General features: G+C 34.2%; 1 protein-coding gene across 12 annotated transcripts in view; it reads left to right on the top strand.

Moving 5' to 3' along the window:
• The first annotated feature begins 717 nt into the window (after positions 1 to 717).
• Positions 718 to 23,570, top strand: part of LOC115232554 (ralBP1-associated Eps domain-containing protein 1) — a 139,448-nt gene continuing 116,595 nt past the window's right edge. For 8 of the 12 annotated variants that reach the window (XM_029802498.2, XM_029802505.2, XM_029802503.2 and 5 more), the window contains exon 1: positions 719 to 1,313. In XM_029802498.2, coding sequence (XP_029658358.1) covers positions 1,164 to 1,313 — 150 coding nt within the window. In that variant the 5' untranslated portion in view covers positions 719 to 1,163. Of the gene's footprint in view, positions 1,314 to 23,570 lie in introns of all 12 variants that reach the window. The other 4 variants (XM_036499669.1, XM_029802501.2, XM_029802497.2 and 1 more) reach the window with 2 other exon arrangements.

The following is a 23,570-nucleotide window of genomic DNA, read 5'->3' as shown; positions in this document are numbered from 1 at the left end:
AAAATACTGACTATTTTTTCTTATGGAGTAAAATTTAAGGAAACTTAACATTTTAACGAAATGTTTAACTAAAATGTCAGGAAACGCACATTAGTTGACATGATGAGCTAGTGGCGAATGTTTTATGTTCAATGTTTAACTTCAGTATTCAGCATGAAGTTCGAAAATAAAAAAAAATAGAAAAATCAAAGAAAATATATAATTTAATTACCAAATAAACACCATGTGTAAATATTTATATTGATGAGGTAATTCATCTTAATGAGATAGTTTCAATTAATTTTAAGTGGAAGTTTAACAATGATTTTGATGTAAGACAAAAATAAATTAAAATATCAAAAGTTAGCTTTTTCAGTGAAACCTATTATGATTAATATATACCTATATCTAAACATCGAGGTAAAGTATTTTTATTTCATTTCTGGGATCTGTTTAGTGAATTCTTTCGAATGTTTTTATTTTTCTGTAATATAATTAAATAGTTCTCAAAGATTAGCTCGTTTTATTAAAAATATATCCGCAGAAAAATTAATTTTGTTATAAATATTCGATTATTATTAAATCTGGTTTTACAACTTTTAAAAAGAAACTAAATAAAAACTAAATAATTCTACTTCAAAGAATTTAAGAATTCAGATGATAGTTTTTTAAAATTATATTTAATAAAAACATTTATTTGATGGGTTGTTATTTTTTATTCACTTCTTTATTTATTTTTCTCGCGATAAATTTATCGTAAGAACCAGGCGAGGAAGCTCGGATGGTAGTGCGTCATGTCGGGGCACATCATCCGGGTAGTTTCCTATTCAAGATGGTGCGGCCTATAGTTAATATTTCTTCAGTAAGCCACCTCTCGTGTTTCGGCCGCCTTTACACTTCACTGTAAAAGTCATGACTAGCTACCGACATTGTCCATCTGTACAGATAGTTTCGAAATCTGCTGTCATATGTGTATTAATGTGATAAGACATGATATAGCATATTGACATGAACATAATTCGCTTATCTTATAACTAACTGCTGTCAGCTAGTCATTGCTATCTGTTTTAAAATTAATCGTTTTATATGTTGGACACCAAGTTGTATTATTTGTCAACCGGACCATTACTGTTTCAGCACCGGAATAAATACGGAGAATCTGTCCTCCTTTTCTAGATTCAACAATGGAAGGTTTAAAGCTGTGTGAGCAAGAACAGAGATATTACGGTGAACTTTTCCAGAACTGCGATGTCGAAGGGTCTGGAAGAGTAACCGGCTCCAAAGCATTGGATTTGTTTAGGTTGTCAGGACTTAACCAAGAAGTTCTCCAACAGGTAAGAACATATATTAAACCTTAACTTGATCTAATCATACTTTCCCTTATGGTGTCTTTATTTTGAAGCACGTTCACCGTTTCGATGTGTGCATCTTTTTCGCTTTCAAATTGTCACTTCAAAGGATGTAAAGAAGCCTCCACTATTTTATCCACTTTATTTTCATTATCTAAACACTACTCCTTTTGACAATCTTCATCTACAATACCAGAGACATTAACTTGTTTGGAAATTCCTGTCGATTTGTTACAATCTCTTGTATAATTTACTGAGTTACCGTTGTTTTTTCCTTGCCATGAAGGATAAATGTTCCGTTACGATTCTACAACTTTTTCTATTGACTAATTCCAATATTCCTGGATACAAAAGGCTATTTTATAATATTCTTCCAAGCTATGAATGTTATCGTCTTATCTATCACCTGACAATCGTTATTTCATTGTATTTTTCAATTAGGAATACCTTCCCTCAAGCCATTTATTTACATCTCTTATTCGCTCTCTTACACACTCACGCATAAACATACGTGTCATATATATATATATATATATATATATATATATATATATATATATATATATATACACACACATATATATATATATATATATATATATGACACATAATAATGTGTGACAGTGCAGAGTATCCTTTCCTGGTAATTATTATTTCCCCCCCTTCTTTCCTACACTACATCAGATTTTTTCTCTGTTTAAAATACTTCCTAATGTTACTTCCTGTCACACTCCCTTCTATTAGTGCAAAAAACAGAAAGAAACCTGCCGTTCCCCATAATTGATTTTTGTGCACACACACACACACACATATATATATATATATATATATATATATATATATATATATGCATATATGTATGTATGTGTGTGTACCTGCGTGTATATTTATATCTATATATAAATTCGAGTGTGTATCTGTATTTTTTCACGTGTGTATATATCTTCTATATATAAATTCGTGTGTGTATGTATAGATATGAATTCATGTGTATGTCTAAATATATTCGTGCTTTATATCTATATAGTCTCAAAAATGATAATTCTCTTGACAGTCTAGTTTACAGTCGAAGTGACGTACACACTTTACATAAACTACATCATCCACTAAAATAACAAGAGGTAGCAGCAATGCTTTCAAAGAAACACCGCGATTAGTAAATTAGTCGCAAACATCAATACAATACAATTACGCTGAATCACACATCACTGCTACAGCCTTCATCAGTTTATTTTTCTTTAGCTCACACAATCTCTGCTCGGTTGCTTTTCATATCATTATTTATTGTTTATGCCAGTGTTATTTTTTTCATATTCTATAGATAAATGGACAAACATTTGCCCTTTTCACTACGGCCATCAGCAATGTTTTTTTTTTTCCCGTTTGACACTTGATACTCATTGACATAATTTACAACACTTTCACATATTCTTGTTCTCGTTTTGGTCTTGTGGTTAAATCCATCCATCCACGCACAGAGGATTTAAATGCAAGCTATTAGTTTCATGCCCCTGATAATACAATGGTCGGACAAGCGTGTCGTGTATTTTCAAGTGCTTTTTATGTTGATAGCACCAATAATGGAACAGTGCATATATATATATATATATATATATATATATATATATAAAGAGAAAGACCAATGTTTGTTTTGATATCGGGTTATCATAACAATTTTACTTTAAACTCAGTACTTTTTAAGTACATACACTTTTGCAAGAAGAGTGGTGAGCGACTTCGAAGTTTCGTTCTGCTTGGCATAATCAGTCTTTGTGTGTGTGTGTGTATATATAACGCACACATACATGTAGATAACCTCTTGTTGTAAATGGCATTTTATACGTCCAATCATGCTATTCAGTTTTAAACCATTTAAACTGCATCTATATTATTTTTGGCCTATAAGCACGCATTACATTACAGAGCAATTGAAGCACACATCTGATTATAGAGTTGTGTGTGCATTAAGATGGGTTATCATCTCAATTTTTCTAATTAAAAATTCGTATGTTATCGTTACTCGAATATATTGAACTTCTCAAAAAGAATATATTTAAGCGTATATATATATCTTCATATTTTCTAGAGAAGTTAACTCATCATGAAGATAGTTCAGCCGTGATATCTCGTCTTTTTTAGGGGTGTGTAGGAATATATTATCTAAAATGTTCTTGAGTCGGTAGAGTGTGAGAGGAATGACATTTGGCTGTTATTTCTAGTAGGCCGGGCGACTACGTAAAAACCCTTGTGCTCGTTATTGATATATTTTGCCCCAGGTCAACTCCCGTCGAAACACCTATGATCTAAGTCGTCCCATCTTTTTGTGTTATGTATCAATGACAACATTGTCCAATATCTTCTTTAAAATATTGGGTGCTATTTGAGGGAGATTTGTCTGCTAAATTTGGCAGATCTTACTGTCACGTAAACGCTTTCTCGTTGGTTTCACCTCCTCAAGCTCGTTGTTTCATTTGTACAAACATAATTTGATAATCGTATTTAAGAAGGATGGATGAGTTTAGAGAGCACTGACTGTTACTTCGTGTTTCTGAGTTCAAATGCTCAGTTTCTTCAGTGTTGTTGAATTCAATCAGATGTAGAAATTGAACTTGTACCAACCCTTCTACGTTCGTAATAGCATAAAAGCACAAATAGTTTCAGTGGGATCTGAACCGCTGGTGTTTGTTTAGTCCTGAAAATCTATCCCGCTTTTACCTGAACCTTGGTTTGCTATCGGATGATTGTTTCCAAATATCTACAGTATTTACTGTGTCTAAGTCACACCCTTAATTTAGTCTAAAATCTTGGTGCATCTCCTCAACGGTTTATAGCTTTTCCTCGTGTATAAGTCGCATTTCATTTTTTTTTAAGTTGAAAAATATAAATTAGTGCGACTTATATACGAGTAAATTACGGTAAGTGATATTCTTGAAAGCGCTTCATTTGTGCTTTAGAATACGTCTTTTATATAATACACCTTTTGATTGTATCATGCAAGTGATGTGAAACGTAAGTTGGTAAGCTAGTCTTGTTTGTTTGCTACAGTTGCTATTTCACTTTATTTACGTCGCTAATCGGGGAAAGACTTACTGTCACACCCCATTTCCTCTTTCTGAAATGTACATTGTACTCTGTCTGCTCAAAAGAAGACTGATTTTTTTTTTTAACTATCTTAATATGTCAGTGTAACAATATTAGTTTTTTGTATGTGTGTGTAGTTAATCTGTCACCGACAAAAGTATTATAATAGTCATTATCATGGCTATGGAATAACAAGAAACAATGCGCCATGCAAATTTTGATGAGTCACAATGAAAGGCCAAATTTGCCCTTTATCCCTGTAGTGTGGATCAAATGATGACTCCTCCCATCCCATCCAACAATAATATACTTGCAGTTGTCTGCATCAAACAATTCTTACATTGTGCTAATGTCAAAAAAATATTTTTGTCCCTTTCATTTTATCTAGCTTTACATATTTTTATTTAGTTCGAGGAGGGCATTTTTCATTGCTTTTGCAGACCCTAGAGTTGACCAAGTTGATCAGTTTGAGATTCTGATGATTGCTTTTTCTTTAGGGAAAATATAGTCAAAGAAGGGATTTCAGCAGGATTTGCTGAAATCCAAAGGAGAAAGGATTGAAGAAAAGTCTTTAGTAAAGAGGTTTGAGTTGGGAGACAGTAGGTATGATGAGATGAGAGTGGGTTGGTCGGAAGGTTGTATGTAGGATCAGAGGAGCAGGAGTTATTGTAGTAACCTTGGAAGAGAGCAAGCAGAAAGAATAACTGGTGGTTGTAGCATTTCAGTGAGTGAAACTTTGCCAATTGAATGTGACTTTTTTTTATGTAGTCTAGGATGTTTATGTATCTATCTTAGCTGTGTCATCCTCGATAGGTAACCAGTATTCAAGTGTGGATTGTTCTTTCAGCTTTGTAGAAGATTGTGAAAGCCATTTTCTGGTTTTTGTTGTACGAATTTATGATACAGCCTCATTTGTAAGCCTTGTGCTTACATAAATAAATAATTATGCTTGTGAAAGATTTTTACTTCAAACTCGGTCCTTACTCTGGAAATAAATAATTGCTGCCATATTCAGATTTCAGTCTGCTCGGAATCTGAGACTTTATGGTAATATAAGAAACCATTTATTATTTCATGGAACTGTAAGTCATTCTTTTGTGTGTATGTGCAGTAATACAAATAAGTGAAACTTTTACTTGTAAACTTAGACACCTGTTAATATTTCTAAGTAATGTCCATGGTTTAACCATAGTTTTAACATTGAAAGTATTTTCTTTTAGTAATACGTCTTCTGAAATATTGCATTGTATAGACAGTTTTTTAAAGTTGAAACAGCAAAAAAATATATGTAAATTTGAAACTAAGGATTCTGTAATGCCATTTGCATGAAAAACAAACATTAATGTTAACATAGTTAAAACATGGAGCATAAAAAGAGTGAAACAAATTAACTAGTAATAAATATACATATCATTTTTTTCTCTCACTGCTCCAGCATGTATGATGAAAGGAGGTCAAAATAAGGCCAAAACCTGTCTGCAGTTACTTTTTTTCATTCTTTTTCTCACTGCACTTATTTGTAGTTAGTTTTTTAATGTTCCCTGCATTAAATAACGTTAATGTTGGTATTGAAACCAATTGGTCTGGTTCATAGTGACTTGGTTACTGCAAAACAATGATGTTTTTTTTTTCTCTCTTTAACACTGTTACTCAACTTTCATTAAAATATAGTATTGCTTTTATTAAAATATTTCTATTTGGTTGATTTAACTGAAATCCCCTTCTCAATTCTTATCACATTCGGCCATAAGAAAATAGCAATGATATGACTGAGTAGATATCGTTATCATTGTTTTAATATCCACTTTTTCATGCTTGCATGGCTCAGATGGGAATTATTGAGGCAGATTTTCTTTGGTCAGATGCTCTTCCTGTTGCCAACCCTAACTTATTTCCAAGCAAAGTAAAATTCCCCCATGGTAATATATGTTTCCGCAGAATATTGGAAATGAATTACTATACTTGTATGATAGTAACTCATTTACAACTATCACATGATATCAAGACAAGATACAAACATACAGACATATACATATATGATGGGCTTCTTTCAGTTTCCATCTACCAAATCTTCTCACAAGGCTTTGGTTGGCCTGGGGCTATTGGAAACATTTACCCAAGTTGCCATGTTCTAGGACTGAACCCGAAACTGTCATTAGGAAGCAAACTTAACCACACCTGTGCCATCATTAATTTAACATTTGTTTTCCATGCTAGCATAGGTTGGGTGGATTTGAAATTCCACAACTTTTCATGTCTTGACTTCCTAATGGGACAAGACTGCTCTGTACTTAGTCTGTTTATATATTTGAAAATGTTTCTTAACTTGTATTGCAAAGCCACTATACCTGAGACATATGGCTGATTGGTCCAACCTACAATAAACCTTATATACTGTATTACACTCAAATAAAAGTTGAAGTTGACCTTGCTAGGAATTGTAATCAGAAGGTAGAAAGTTAATAATAATTACCTTAACCCTTTAGCATTCAAACTGGCCGTATCTGGCTCAAATACTCTAACTGGCCAGATCAGGCCTCTCTCACTGCCTTACAATGTCATTCTAACAGTAAACAATCACATCATTGAAATCTCATTACTATGATATAATGCATGATTAATTCAAAATAAACAGAATAATCTGAATGCTAAAGGGTTAGTTAAGGCAGTGTTTCTCAAGCTGTGTGTGAGTGGGACATGGCAATATTTTGGTAGGTGTGAGACACCTCAGAATGGAGCATAAGTAACAAGTGAATAAAACTTTAAATATTTAAATTCAATTTTTTGAATAAGCTTCTCAACCATGTAGTCTCTGGTTTGGTCCTACTGAACAGTACTTTGAGCAAGTGGTTTCTACTATAACCTGGAGTCCTGTGAGCAGATTTGGTAAACATAATCTGAAAGAAGCCTGTGTGTGTGTGTGTTTGCATATTTAGTGCTGATTGTTGGAAAAGAAGAGTATTTGATATTACAGTAAAGATTAATATTTTATTTGGTTCAAATCAATTTTTTGCTACTCTGAGCTTCACCTGTGGGTGCACCTTGTGCTCTCATAAGCAAAACTCAGAATAGCAAGAGACTTATTCAACCAAAATAAAATATCCTTGTCTTAACATTATGTAATGGTTGTAAACAAAAATCACTGTTATACAAGCAATGTTGTTCATTTCCAGCCTTCTGTGAAAAGCATGTCTGGTCATGGGAAATATTAGTTTGCTTGAATACAGGTGAGTATTGGTAGCAGGAAAGGCATTTGACTATAGAAAATCTGTCTCAATAAATCCCATCCAACTCAAGTGAACATAGCAAAGTGAATGTTATATGATGATATATATGGTATACACATTGTTCATGAAGAAATCACCTTTTTCAAAAGTTGATTAAAAAAAAAAAAGTAGTTAAAGCATTCATAGCATTCTTCTATTTTTTTTCCACACCACATCCACTTATTTTTACTCTTTTTACTTGTTTTAGTCATTTGACTGCGGTCATGCTGGAGCACCACCTTTAGTCAAGCAAATCGACCCCAGAACTTATTCTTTGTAAGCCTAGTGCTTATTCTATCGGTCTCTTTTGCTGAACCGCTAAATTACAGGGACGTAAACACACCAGCATCGGTTGTCAAGTGATGTTGGGGGGACAGACACACACACACATATATATATATATATGACGGGCTTCTTTCAGTTTCCGTCTACCAAATCCACTCACAAGGCTTTAGTCAGCCCGAGGCTATAGTAGAAGACACTTGCCCAAGGTGCCATGCAGTGGGACTGAACCCGGAACCATGTGGTTGGTAAGCAAGCTACTTACCACACAGCCACTCCTGCGCCTATGATAATAATATTGATAATAATTGAATAATAAATATCTCCATGATTCACAAATATTCATAAAACCATTGTCTGGTTTCAGATTCTGATATATTCTGGAGATGAAAGGTTAATCTCATAGATAAGACACTGGTGTATTGCAGGTAACATTCATTAACCCTTTAGTATTCAGATTACTTTGTCAAATGTAATGCTTATTTAGTCACATTGTTTTAAAGTTAGTATTCATTATCTTGTAGCTTCAAGATATTTATGATATGATTGTTTATTTTTAGAATGTCATTGTGTGGTGCATGTGAAAAGCCAGCTCTATCTGGTCTGAACATAATACAAGTAGAATATTTAGGCTGGATATGGCCGGTTTGGATACTAAAGAGTTAGAGACAGTTTCCTAATCACCACAGCTCAGTGAATTGAGGCACGTAGAATGTGTTGTGCTCATTGGTTCAGTGAAAAACTTTAGTGGATATGAACTTAGGGATTGGCACAGATGTAGCCATGTGTTTATGGTCACTTCCCAACCACATGGTCTTGGGTTCACTTTGTGGCACCTTGGACAAGTGTCTTCTGCTATAGCCTTGGCTTGACCAAAGCTTGTGAGTAGATTTGGTTGATACAAATTGAAAGAAGCTCATCTTGTGTATATATTTTGTGTGTTAGTGTGTGTTTCTCTCCATGTCTTGACATCATGCAATGCTTATAAATGAGCATCATTGTTGTACAAGAGGTGTCACTTAATATCCAATCTTCTGAAAAAATGTTCAGAGATGAGGGTGGGGGAGACAATATTAATTTACTCTTTACTCTTTTACTTGTTTCAGTCATTCGACTGCGGCCATGCTGGAGCACTGCCTTTAGTCGAGCAAATCGACCCCGGGACTTATTCTTTGTAAGCCCAGTACTTATTCTATCGGTCTCTTTTGCCGAACTGCTAAGTGACGGGGACGTAAACACACCAGCATCGGTTGTGAAGCAATGCTAGGGGGACAATCACAGACACACAAACACACACACATATATATATATATATACACACACATATATACGACAGGCTTCTTTCAGTTTCCGTCTACCAAATCCACTCACAAGGCATTGGTCGGCCCGGGGCTATAGCAGAAGACATTTGCCCAAGATGCCACGCAGTGGGACTGAACCCAGAATCATGTGGTTGGTTTGCAAGCTACTTACCACACAGCCACTCCTGCGCCTATACTTACCATACAGCTACTCCTTGCTTGGAAATGGGTGAGGGTTGGTGGTAGAAGAGCATCTAGCCATAGAAAATCTGCCTTAACAAGTTCTGTCTGCTCCATACAAGCATAGAACAGTGCCTGTTAAAATGATGCAGATAACAATGATGACCCAGAAGCTGGTAACCTAAAGCCTTATTCACTCAGCCATTTTACTCTTAACCATCATATGTTAAACCAAAGTAATTTTCTTTTCTTTTTAATTTTTTTTTTAATAGAGTCCTGATTTAATTAAGATGGATAAATTATTAGTGGGGTAACATATTATCATAAATAGTGGTAGAGATTTGGTTCAACAGTTGCTAACAATTGGGTTTTGCTGCATTGGTTAATCTCAATTGAATAGATTGGATAAAGTAACAATGTGGTTACTTTATTTGTGTTATTGATTCTCCCACTAGTTATCTTTTGTATTCTGATAGATTTAAGTGCAGACATGATACATTTATGGAAACCTGAAGTCATTGTTATTGTTGAAAAATGATTGCAATTTCCATAAAAGAAACTTTTTTCTTTGCTTCTTTTATCATTGTTTGGTCAAATATTTTTTCATTTTTTTTTCATTATAATTAAAAATGTTAGAAAATATTCATGTAGTTAGAACTGTCATTGATTATGATTTTTCGGTTGCTGTAAATGAGACTAATTAATATGAAAATGCCTTTAAAAATATAATCGGCTCGTCTATACTTGTTGGATCATATAAATGGAGTGGGAGATGTATAAAGTCTAGAATCAAAGAGTTTTAATCAGCCCTGCATTAATTACTTATTCTAATTAGATAGGAGTGGGTGTCTTTTGTTGTTACTGTAATCATCTTTAGTATTCCCAATATCCTTGATAGCAGTAGTTCAAAAATCTGCTATTTCATATTAGCATTGTGAGATAGGTTCGAAATTAAACACCATCTCATGTTTTTTTTATCTCCTCCTGTCATCTTCATTATGAGGCCCACTGTTCTTGGGCCTTAATTATTTCTCTAATATTCCTTGGTCTGCTTGTACTATAAATATATTCCATAGAGCTTAGCACAGTCCTCTGGCTTGCCAGCTTGTGAAACTGTCCAATTCATGCTAGCATGGAAAACATATTAAATGATGATGACGATTCAGCAGTTTAGATTATCATATATCTTGCATACGTTTGGCCTATACTTTATGATGCCTTGTCAATGCCACCAATCATTTTAGCATTTGCTTTTCTATGCTTGCATGAGTTAGATGAAATATATCATGGCAGATTTTATATGGCTGTATGCCTTTCCTGTTGGCTAATGCTCACTTGTTTCCAATAGTAATATTTTCTCATGGCCAAAGATATTTTCATGGAAGATTGGAAATGAATAATACTGCTTATGTAACTGTGACACCCATTTACAATTGTTGCATGATGTCAAAGACATGGAGACACACACATACATATACATTCTCAAATTACTTGTGTTCAATCTTTTTCAAGAGTTAACATTGCAGATCCAACTCATTGAACTGACAAATTTTTTACTATCGTATAACATTTAATTCACTGCTCATGTTCCCACCAGAGACATAATATTTTTACACCATCTTGCCTTCATACAATGAAAAAACCTTTTGTTATCAATGGAAGTTGAAAATCCTCTAAATTATATCTTCGTCACAGGCTGTCCATTATTGCTATTATTTGTTCCATGTCCACTACTAGACAGTAGAACATATCTACTTCAGAGAACCATCTACTCCTGCTACTAGCTACTTGAGTGACCTTAAAGTTTTCTAATACCTACTGCCAACCACAAAAGGGCATGAGTGGTTTTTATTCTCTGCAGTTTGCAATGCAATTCTCGTTGCAAGGTTTGAGCTTATGACATTTGTGTGTGTGCTCTAGAACTTTCACATCCTTCAGTCTGCAATTTGATATTAATCTTTTTTTTGTCCTACTTTTCTAAATTATTTTTTCAATTCTTATTTGATCATCACTTTTCATCCAGAGCTTAAATCGTGTTTTGTTACGCATCAACTGATATAATATGGTTGTTGATATCAATAATTGATTTATTGATATATTCTTTTGTTTAATATTCACTTCATGTGAAACTAATCCATCTAGGACATAAAATTCAAAAATAATAGATTTAAGTGACCCAGATATTAGTACAAAACTAAAAAGAATTAAAATATGGGAAATATAAAACATTAACATTGATTGTTGTTGAATAGCCTCAGTTAACTCTAAGCTGGCTTATATCATGGATCTGGCTGATTATATTTGAACTGTGAAATTCAGTAAATCAGACTACAGTATCATACGAACTTGGGACAGTTTTGGTGGCTCTATTCTGATATTTGTGTGGGCTGTATCATGGCAGTTTAGTTGAGTTCTGATATGCTTGTTTTATGAATTCAGTTTTGTCAGTGTACACTTTTGTAGATTTTTTGCAAAATCTAGTTTGTGAATATCTATTGTAAAGATCTACTTGTGACAAAACTACTTTTTATGGAGACATCACTGTTTCGTTGTAAATTCTTATATTGGCTCTCTGTTGCTTTGATTTCTTTAGGTTGGACTAATTTAGCAACAATTTTTGGTATGTATCATGTTTGAATGACTCTAATGAATGAAGGTGAATTTGTCAAATGCTGTAGTAGTAAGCTCAATATTATCTTGTCTCCAGATGGCTGAAATGTCATTTGACCTTTCTTTCACTTAGTCATTTAATATAGGAAGTACAAAATACTTTTTATATTAACTTTTTTTTTCTTTCTTTTTAATCAGAAAAATTAGAACTGTATCCATGACTTTTTCAGTCCCTTCCTGAGAAGTCAGGTCAATACAGATGATGTTCAGCTTGAACATCTGTAGCTTAATAACTGTAAAACAGTGAGGAAAATTGGCAAGGAAGGAATACTGATCAGTCAGATGACCTTGTTTTAATCTAGTGTAAGATATTTGTGTTTGTGTTTGTGTGTGTGTAGCATCAGAAGCACTGGCCTAGATGTTTGTAAAGTAGTCTGTGTGTTTTTCATGTGCTTTGTAGAAGGTCAGCTACTGATTAGAGCCAAAGAATTTATTGACCCAAAAGATGAAGCCAATTTTTTGCTATTCAATTTTAGCTGTGTTACAAATATGTGGTCACCATAAAAGACCATCTGAGAGTATGAGGCTCGGCAATCGTTTATAGAAATAATGTAAATCTGTTGTGAAAGTTGATGCTCAGAATGTACTTCAAGGTCTTTCTCTAAAACCACAGAAGTTAGTGGTTCCATTTTCTTCAGCAGAACAAGTTGGATGGACTTGGTAGAATATTGTAGACCACTTGAATCAAGAATTTTATTCAAAGGGGCTCAGACTTCACACTCTACTGCTATTCTTAGGCTTCCTGTTTCTGCGTTCCTATCATCTTGCTAACTTGCTCTTCCTACAATGTGTTTCCTCTTCATTCTGGACCAATAACCTTGTGTTCTTATCACTTATTGTTGTGCTGTTTCCCAGACTGGCTCTCTCACAAGACACTACACTCTGGCATTCTATAACTCAGTTGCAACTTTGCATCATTTACAATTTCTACTGCTCTCCATTTCTGTGCTGTCTTGACTTCAATATCATCCTCAAAAACTTTTGCATCACAGCTGCTGATGTGGAGCTTCAATCTGTTGTTCTGTTCATGCTAGTTAATGCTGCTCAAGCTCCAAGGCAGTCCCAGCTACTTCCGCAGAAACCTGTTTACTCTCTTCTCAAAACCCTAAACTATGTATATCAGGATCTCATAGATCTCCTGTGGGTGGATGCCAGTTTGGTATATCTAAGCATTGAGCTTGCCAGGTTGGCCTGACTTGTTCACTTCAGCTAGTTAGGCTTCCAACTCTTGGTTGGTTCTTGGATGGATGTTGTATCTTTTCAGTTGCAATCAAACATCTCTTTCCCAGGCACTTTATTGGTGCCTCAGTAATGGATGGTTTCTGTGTGCTGCTAAATGTGAAGCAGAACTTGCTGCTAAATTTTTTTTTTTTTTTTTGCTTGTAACACAAAGGATATTGGCTTTACCAGCTTGAAGCTTATGTGAGCTCAGTTGATTAGTTCCTTATGGTTCTTTGGGATTTAACTGTTTCTAGGACAGATGTTGTTGTCAATATATGTCTACATTTCATCTGATCACCCTGTATGTATATATATAGGGTGTGGTGAATATATTGTCCTCTAAATTAAACAAAAATGAAAATAACACAGACATCTCATTTTAACATAAAAATATCTTGAAATACTAAAGAGTAAATTTATTCAATAAAATTGCCATTGGTTTCAACCATGGCCTCCTGATGTCTTGGAATCTCTGGACAGTCTCCTTGTTTAAGTTGGTGAATGCTGCCATAATCCTTGCCTTCAGTTCATCTTTGGTGTTACAAGGAGTTTTGTTAGTCTCTTGCTCAACTGTGCCCCACACATAATAATGAAGGGGGTTGCAGTCTGAGGGTTAGGTGGCCAGATGTTAGGAGTAATGTAGTCGCAGAAATTGTCTGACAGCCATGACTGGATTCTCCTGCTTGTGTGGTATGGTGCAGAATCCTGTTGCGAGATATAGGGTCTTCCAGCGGTCACCCTCTTGACCCAGGGCAGCACTACCTCCTCCAGGAAATTGATGTAGGCCTCCGTGTTGTGTCTGAGGCCATGTGGGAAGATGAATGGAGGCATGTCGTTGCCATCACTAGTGATCACTCCAAACGCCATGATGTTGACTGGATGTTTAATTTTTATCACTCTCAATACATGCACTGTCCTCAGATTGACACCCAAACATTCTGAAATGTTCATATTGGAGCCTCTGGTGTGAATGCCAAGCAGTACAGCATATCAATTCCAATTTTCTGGCAGAGTGAATTGCGTTATGGCGCTGTTTTTTTTTTTTACAGACGGTGCCCAACTATACTGTGTAGTTATCAAAAACAAACAACACACATGTGTAATATTAAAAATATAAAATGGCAGCAATTTAGCCATCACTCTCTGTATGTGTGTGTGTGTGTGTGTATATATATATATATATATATATATATATATATATATATATATGATAGATTCTCTCATTGTGAATGACAAATGAGGGTTCAGTAAAATAAAGCAATAATCATGTTCTATGGACATGGATGTGTCTCCTGAAGCTTATTGGTGCCTGGCAAACTTTTCAGCAAATGGAACAAGTTGAAGACTCAGTTTACTTGAGTGCTTGTGGATTGTTTACTATGTGTTTTCTTGAATGGATGGCAAGGCCTGCTTTGCTTCATGCCACAAAACCACAATGACAAGTAAGGTTTTCATTTAGAAGAGCAGCGTTTTGCCAGTGTGCCTTCATGCTTGCACAAAGTTGGTCCCAATGTTGGAGTTGACTGCTCAAATCTTTGAACTAAGGAGAAGCAGAACTGGTGCCAGGTCTTGTGTTCTGATGCTTTGCTTTCCCAGGAAGAAAAGGGAATGTTGCATCACTTCAGATTGTCTTTTAGTTTGTCTCTGAAGTGCAAGAGTGGCCCTCCAACTGACCTCCCTGTTGGAAATTGGCCAAAGAGAAGTTGTTTTGGAATTCTAATATCACTCATACACGGGAGATGACCTGACCAAATGTATGTATGCATGCATGTCCCACAACCACTGCTTGGCAACTGGTGTTAGTGTGTTTACGACTCTGTAACTTAACATTTCAGCAAGAGAGACTGATAGACCAGTCTTTAAAAAGATAAGTACTAGGGTCAATTCATTTGACTAAAAGATTCTTCAAAGCAGTGCCCCAGTATGACTGCAATCTCATGACTGAAACAAGTAAAAGATAAAAGTAATAAGTATTACATATGACAGAGTAATCTGAAAGCTAAAGAGTTAAGAGTTAATTTGCAGTAAATTACTCATAGTTCATCACATTTCATAGTAAAGCAACCCGTTTAACTGATCTCAAAGTAAAAAAAAAACTAAAACCTGAGAATCAAATGTAAATTTATTCAGATTTCAAAAGATTAATAAATTTTTTTAAAATACAGTATTATTGTAATTGATGTTCAATGAACATGTAGGATCAATGCATGAAGTTGTGCAACCAAACAGAAAAAAATAAACAACTTGAAAAATAGCATGAAAACATTGTAGATAGTGAACTATAGGCAGTTATGAAATTGGAATTTCTCAAAAGACAGAAAATTCAATTTTCCCCCCCTCCTTTTCATAAGAAGAAAAATAATAATTTAAGGTTTCAGGATTGTTTTATGAATAACTTATTTGAGATTAATGCAAAATATTAGTGTGCATCAATGAAACAGATTAGAAGAGTTTCAACAATTCTCAGGATACTCTTAGCTCACATGTAATTGCAACCATCCTTGTTCCTCAAGAACAGATAATTATACTTCCCATTCTTTAAGTACAGGATATTATTAACCAAGGTAATGCAATTTTCCATTTGTTAATTCCATGTTCAGCAAGGTGTGTAACTACAGATGACCAATCAATATCACAATTAAATGAAAAAAATTTTTTTTTTTTCAATTTTTACTATATAAAAATAAAAAAAAAACAAAAAACAAAAACACTAAAATCTTATTAAAATTTAGATTTCGGTTCTTCTAGTTAAATGCGAAACTACTGCCAAGACTCAAAACAAATTTTAAAATGAATGCAGAAAAAGAACACTATTAACATTACTATCAATCTTATCTATCCACACAACTAAAACAGCAATTTTTTTTCAAACTGTAACCCCAGTTCCCTACCAAATACTGGTGAAAATTTTTGTTCCCTTCTTTATTAATAAGACAAAATAAAGGTTTGCAACCATGTAATTCTTTGTTTGCCCATGGTATTAAACACATTAAAAAAAGTTTAAAACTAACTAATACTATTAATCAAAATGCAAGGCCGGCAAAGTCATTAGCATAACAGACAAAATACTTAATGGCATTTCTTCTGACTCTTTACACTCTAAGTTCAAATAGGCCAACTTTGCCTATCATCTCTTTGTGGTCAATAAAATAACATAGCAGTCAAGTACTGGGGCCAGTTACACTAACTTGTCTCCTCCCCATAAAACTGCGGGCCTTGAATCCTAGCAATGGACTATTGTCAGGAGGAATGTTGTGATGGAAATCAAGTAACCAGCCTTACTGAGTCAGAGTTGAAAAAAGAAAAATTTAAACGAAAAAACAAAAAAATCATATTAAACATGGCAATTTGTCCTTCCACCCATGAGAGACTCTGCACTAGAACACATTGTACATGCTTATAGGTGTGGGATATGTGTGCATTCATATATATATAGTATAACATGAGTAAACCAAGATGGGTGTAATGCTGTTTGAAGAGTGCTCACTGGATTGAATTAGTGATGCAGTATCCTTTGATCCCCACTCTATGCATAGACAAAAGGATGTATATCCATACATATGTATAATAAATAGTTGGAAGTAGTGTGTACTTTATTACCACAATCAATGCAGACATACATAAACATATACACACAAATACACACACATGCACATGCAGTGACATGAAATGTAGAACAGAGGTACAAAAACAAAGAGCGACAGAAAGAAATTAAATATGATCTGTTGGATGAGCTATGTTAATTTGTTTGAAAAGCTGAGTATGTGTAAGGAGAGAAAGTTGTTAAACATTTGAAGGCATTAGTTAATATGTTGGAGAAAACAGCTGGACTGTTATAGATATACAGGTGCAGGCATGGTTGTATGGTTAATAAGCTCAGTTTGCAACCATGCGGTTTCAGGTTTAGTCCCATTGCACAGTACCATGAGCAAGTGTCTCCTATTATAGCCCTTGGCTAACCAATGTCTTGTGAGTAAATTTCGTAAATGGAACTCAGTCATGTGTCATGTGTATGTTTGTCCTCATACCACCCTACTGTTGGTTTATTTACATCCCCATAAGTTAGCTGTTTGGCAAAAGAGACAAATAGAATAAAAACCAGACTGGGGTCAATTTGTTTGACTAAACCCGTCAAGGCAGTGCCCCAGCATAGCCACAGTACAAAGACAGAAACATGTAAAAGATAAAGGGTGTAATACAAATGAAGTGCAGTTGGGTGAAGAAGCGCTAGAAGCAAGACATGGTCGGGCCTACATATATAGGGCCTCTGAAACAATACTGCATCAGAATATGTTCATAATTACTATGCTACAAATCTAACTTAATCCAGCATGAAAACAATCTAATGTACACTCTCTCACTTCTGTTCAAGCAAACACTGCAAAAACATGGTGTATCTAAGTGTACTAGATTTATGAGCTTTTATATATAAAAGATGGAGGTAGAAATAGCACAGAAGTAAATCTAAGACATTTCACCCTCAGACAGAAGATAAACTGTTTTTACTTCAAATTTTTATAAATTTTTACTGATATCAGAAGAGATGATTCATCATCAAAACCAGTCATATTTTCTTTATATAATTTTAAAAATCATTTTATTAAATTGATTCTATGCTATTTCTACTTCCATCTTTTATATATAAAAATTTGATTTGTATAGATCTCTAATCTTTTTTCAACCTATATATATATATAATAAATATATATAATATAATAAATACAAAAACTAATTACTGTGTCACATTTAGACCTCCCTCTCACTATTCAGTGACACTCCTACTATTCCATATGATTGGGTGAGAGTAATAGTAGGCATAGAGATGGTGAGGGCAGTGGTGAAGACAGAGAAAAGAGAGGGAAAGAGGGACAGGGAGAGTTAATGGTGTTTTATGAAAAGTAGTAAGTATAATGGTGGCAGTGGGAGTAATAATAAAAGAGACAGAAAGAGTGTGTATGTGAGAGAAAGAGGGAGATGATGTACAACTTTGTTTAACCATGTCTCTTTGACAGAAATTCCTGCCACCAACATACTGAACACTATCATTTTTGTTTTATTTTTTGCTTTCTTTAATATATACACACATATATAAAATGCACTTTAATTGAGATAAAGTTTCCCCAAAATTAAACACAACTTATATAATAAATGTGAATATCAGTGTTTCACATTTTTTCAACTTTAATAAATCTTTCCTGCTGGAAGCACAAGGCCTCAAATTTGGAGGCAAGGCATTAAGTCGATTACATCGGCCCAGTTTTATCAAGCCTGAAAGGATGAAAGGTAAAGTCGACCTCGGCAGAATTCAAACTCAAAACCTAATGGCAGATGGTATACTGTGAAGCATTTCACCTGGCATGCTAGCGATTCTGTCAGCTTGCCGCCGTAATGTAATATAATATAATAAATGTGAATGTCAGTGTGTCACACTGTTTCAACTTTACTCCTAGAGGCCATAGCCCAACATATACCATTTTGGAATCAGGCTGACTCTGTGAGTAAATTAAAAATATTCTGGGCCGAATCTGGACCCACAATCCTGAAATTTTGGATTCTCAAGTTTTCATTACTGTGATTGTTTTTGGCAGTTTTTTTTACGTGACTTTTTGGGACGTAGTTTTTTGTATGATAACAATTTATATAATTGAAAGGCTTTCTCTGTGAGTAAATTAAAAACATTCTGGGCTGAATCTGGACCTGCAATCCTGAAATTTAAGATCCCTGTGGTTTCATTACTGCAATTGTTTTCGTTGATTTCTTTCTTTTTTTTTTTTTATGACAAATATGATCATCATTGGGATATGACTCTGGAGGAAGAAATTGCAACAAATTCTCCAAAACAAGTCAGCGATCTGTTTGCAGATCTTCCCATTCAGGGTCAGTTGCTTAAAAGCTATATACTAATTTAAAAGCCACCCAATGGTTGAACAATGATGATGATGATTGTTTCCCACCTTAGTATGGTTTGTCTAAGTCAGATCTATCAAAGGCTTTCCTACTTAATCCAGCTACAACCTTTTGCTCTGGAGAACTTAATAAAAGCACTTCAATTGCCCTTATCACTAACAAAACGCTTGACTGTCTGGCACAAGAGCCTCTTAGCTATGTTGCTTGACTGAGTGCTATTCAACATATTTGGAAACTCAGTTTCCGATTACTGTAAAAACCCATATAATTTACGCACTTTTTGTCACAAAAACAAAAATTTTCAGGGGTGTGTAAATTATATGAGTAGATCGTTTCCAGAATTCTTTTAGAAATTTTTTTTGTTGAAAAATGACATACGAGAAGTTGACTCATTTAATGTCAGAATAGATTTTTACAGAAAAAATATAATGAAGTTGACTTTTATTTATTCTGGATAGTATAATGCTTACGTTTTCTGTATAAATTTACTAAAACCATTAAATGGGTAACCACTTTTTGAAGTTTGACGTTCATACTGATAATCATGGTCCAGGCCATATTTTATACATTGCTTGGAGTTTCTACCTATTGCAATGGAGCCCAACAATCTCCTTAAATATATCGGTTTTTCTCTGCTTAGAGAATTTAGCTTGCATTTGCACCAGGAAGCTATTTGCTCGCTTTCTTCACGTTACAACACAATGAAATTCCTCACTGCCGATATCACCACTATCAGCTTTTACTGCATGTAATGTCGACAATGACTTCATAATTCATCTTTGCACATGTAAACTCACTAAGTGAATATGACTTAGCGTTCCTACAGAAACCTTCATTTACCTTATACGATGTTTAATGTCATTTCACATTTATATTGACTTATGCAGCAATCTTATGTTCTCTTCATAGAACACTTGTAATGTATTACCAGTTCTTTTGGTATAGTAGATTTTTGCTATTCTTGGATATGTCTTCTCACAGACATGTATATTCTAACAAGTTGCTTCTTAAAATTCGCACCTTTCTTGTTCAATAAACACTGAGTTAAACTTACAAAGCTGTTTATTTCCTCCTTTGGATTTTTAATGTTTATTTTAGTGGGTTACCAAACTATCAGGTTGGTCTCCTGGCTAAAATGACAAATTTCTAAGTTTGCTTGAAATGTGAAAGGGATTAAAATTTCGATACTCCGTATCAAAGGTTCGGACAAGAATAGGCAGAAAATTAGAGCTTGAGACAAGACACTTTCAACTTGTGTTTACATAATCAGTTTGATCAGTCACTTTCTTCCATTGGTTGAGTAAAGTGTCATCTAAGCTGATGTTTATTGCTAATTAAATGTATTTTGCAACACTTGTGCATATTTATCAGCTTTGTTTTTGTTGATAAGAATTATCAACAACTTTCCTGTGATTGTGATTTGAGAAGGCATACAGAAATGTGCTAAAGATCAGACATAATCTCTTATGGGCAAGAAATGTAAAATAAAGTTTATTATAAACAACACAAACACTTCGTAATTTAATAGCTTCTAATGTGATACCTGTTAAACAAATTATTTTTATTCAATGAAAATTCAATAAAATCTGATCATAAGTGAAATTATGCTAAATACAACTAAATTGAAAACCTTTTTTTCCTTGGCCATATCAACAATTCTGAAAACTTTTGGGTGCGAATTTTACATGAGTAGAAGCTTTTTTTTAACAATTTTTATCCTGAAAATCACCTGTGTAAATTACACAGGTGTGCAAATTACATGGAGGGGTCCTTTTCTGACTTACTTTCTATACAATTCTGGCATACCTCAAACTTCAGTTGTCTTCTGCATTCTTCTTTCATACAATAGCAACCAACTTTTAGCCACACACACATTCCAGTACATATCACAGCACCTTCCATTCTCTTATAATCTTCAATATTTGAACATTACCCACATGCAACTTCAACCCAGACTTGTACTATTTCCATCATATCCTCCAAAGTGATATGATAAGTCCTCGTCAACAGCATCACTACATGTATCACAGTCTCTGACAATCTCACATTGTAACAAGTTAGGTCAGCCAGAAAGTCCTGTAATATTTTCAGAAGATGGAAAAGAACTAAATTCTTCTTTGGTCTTCAGTAATAAATTTAATCAAGATAATATTTCCCCTCCTTATTGATAACATATTCCCATCCACTTGGCAAATTGTTGATCCCTTGAGCATAAAGTTCTCCAGGTTTTGAAGCTAAGAAACACTCAATATCATTTTAAACCACTTCACAATTGATAAACTGTTTTCTCTCTAAATAATGTTGCATTGATCTGAAAAGATGATAGTCAGATGAAGCAATGTCACAAGAATAGGACAAGCCAAAACTTTCATAATTAGTGCCATCATCTTTTTCTGAGTGACTTGGATCATATGTGATCTTGCATTATCATGTAAGAGCAACACACTTTTATGACTGACCAATGATGAACACTTTTTCTGCAAATTTTAGTGCAATGTTTCCAGTTGACAACAATATATCATTACACTGACCATTTTGTTTTTTGGGTTTGGAAATGGATTCTCTTTTTCCACTGTTTGCTAACCATTGTTGTTTTTGTAAGATATGGTTGTAGGGAACCTGCATTTCATCACAAGTGATGATTCTATACAGGAAAGGTTTGGTAACAAGTCTACTCCTCAAGGACAAACAGGGGGAAATTCTCTGATTAAACTGTGAAGTGGTCAGATGAGGGACCCACTGACCAAGTTTAGGCACTTTTCCTAGTTCATGAAATGTGACTTAAACTGGCCGTTTTGCTAATTCTTGTGCAGTTTGCCTTGGGTTTTCTCAACTACAGTTTCAGAACATAGTTTTCCAGATCAAGAGGAATATGCAAGGAAAAAAAAATTTCCTGAGTGAAACTGGTCAAAACATCATTGGCATGTCTGGACACGTAAAGCTTCACTTCCATAAACAGAATGGATATTCTTTGCCACTTCCATTGTTGAAGGGCCCTTTTGAATTCATGCAGCAAACAGTGTCTGATAAAGGTCTGATTTAAACTAATTGAAAAGGATAACAGTAATATGAATTTAGTTACTATGGTATAAAGTAAACTGCAAAGAAAATTAAAAAAAAACATTAGACTGTAAAGATTAATGCTTATTTCACTTGGAAAAGTACCTTCAAAGTGATCATATCAAAGATGTAACAGAATTTTCTTTCCAACCAAATATATAACTTGGCCAAATTTGCATGTTTCTCTTTTTAGCCCTGATCAATTGCTGACCTTTCACAAAGCTCAAGTGAGAACTATATTTGAGTAATACTTACTTGTTTGGGATGGCACTCAGTTACACTAAGAAACAACCTGATTAGCAAAGATTCACTCAATTGGCTACAATATTGACTTGAAGACATACTTCTGCTACAACAGTAATACATTTTGCCCTTTTGAATGAGACAGCTCATTATTGCTTCCACCCAAAATCACTCATTGTTTTTATATCTCCTCTTTTCTGTATCTCATCCCAAATTTCACATGAACACTTCCCCCAATCCTTTTTTTTCATCAGAAAAATTTCATCTAGTTCATGAAATTCATTCTAAGCCCACTTATAGAAGTCGAAGATGAACATCAAGTTTATTGTTGATTTCACTAGTCTGTCGAGAGCCAAAGATCATAAAAGGTGTTCATCCTACTCCTACTGAAAACATACTCGTTATTAATCATGCTTGCATATTATATTTTTCTTTATCTAAAGAAGTTAAGCAGCTTCTTTCTCATTGTTTCTTGGCTTCATCATATTCTTTAATTCTGACTCTGAAGTCAGTGAAATATATCCTCTCTCTCTCTCTCTCTCTCGACAAAAAAAGTCAAATTAATAAAACTCATTACTTTTTATTGAAATATTAATAACGGATGGAAAAAAAAAAGATTCCTTCTGTGAAATGCATTTCAAGAAGATTCTGCATTCTGTTTAACAGAGAACTGAGAGATTGAGTGAATGGAGAGAGAGAAGGTGGATGAAAATTTGTTCAACATACAGCTGGCATTAAGTTAACCAAGTATAAGAGACTTTCTTTCAAATTTCTTTTTGACCGACCTTTATTTTTGCTTATTAACTAATTTTGCTATGACCCATTTCATCTGCTACTGATTCAGTATTGAATACACAGTTACTATTTTAGTGGAAATTATATAGTTTCAATATCTGGTAAATCAAAACTGCTACTAATATAAGAATTTATTTAAAACTATGACAAGCTAGATGCTACTTATGCAAGTGCTGTGGTTTGCTAATAAATAATATTTTGGAGTTGTACATGTTTGGTAAGTAACTTGATCTGAG

Source organism: Octopus sinensis, linkage group LG2, assembly GCF_006345805.1.
Source record: "Octopus sinensis linkage group LG2, ASM634580v1, whole genome shotgun sequence".
In the NCBI taxonomy this organism is placed as follows: domain Eukaryota; kingdom Metazoa; phylum Mollusca; class Cephalopoda; order Octopoda; family Octopodidae; genus Octopus; species Octopus sinensis.
Note: the sequence above shows the minus strand (reverse complement) of the source record. Positions and strands in the feature narration are given on the sequence as shown.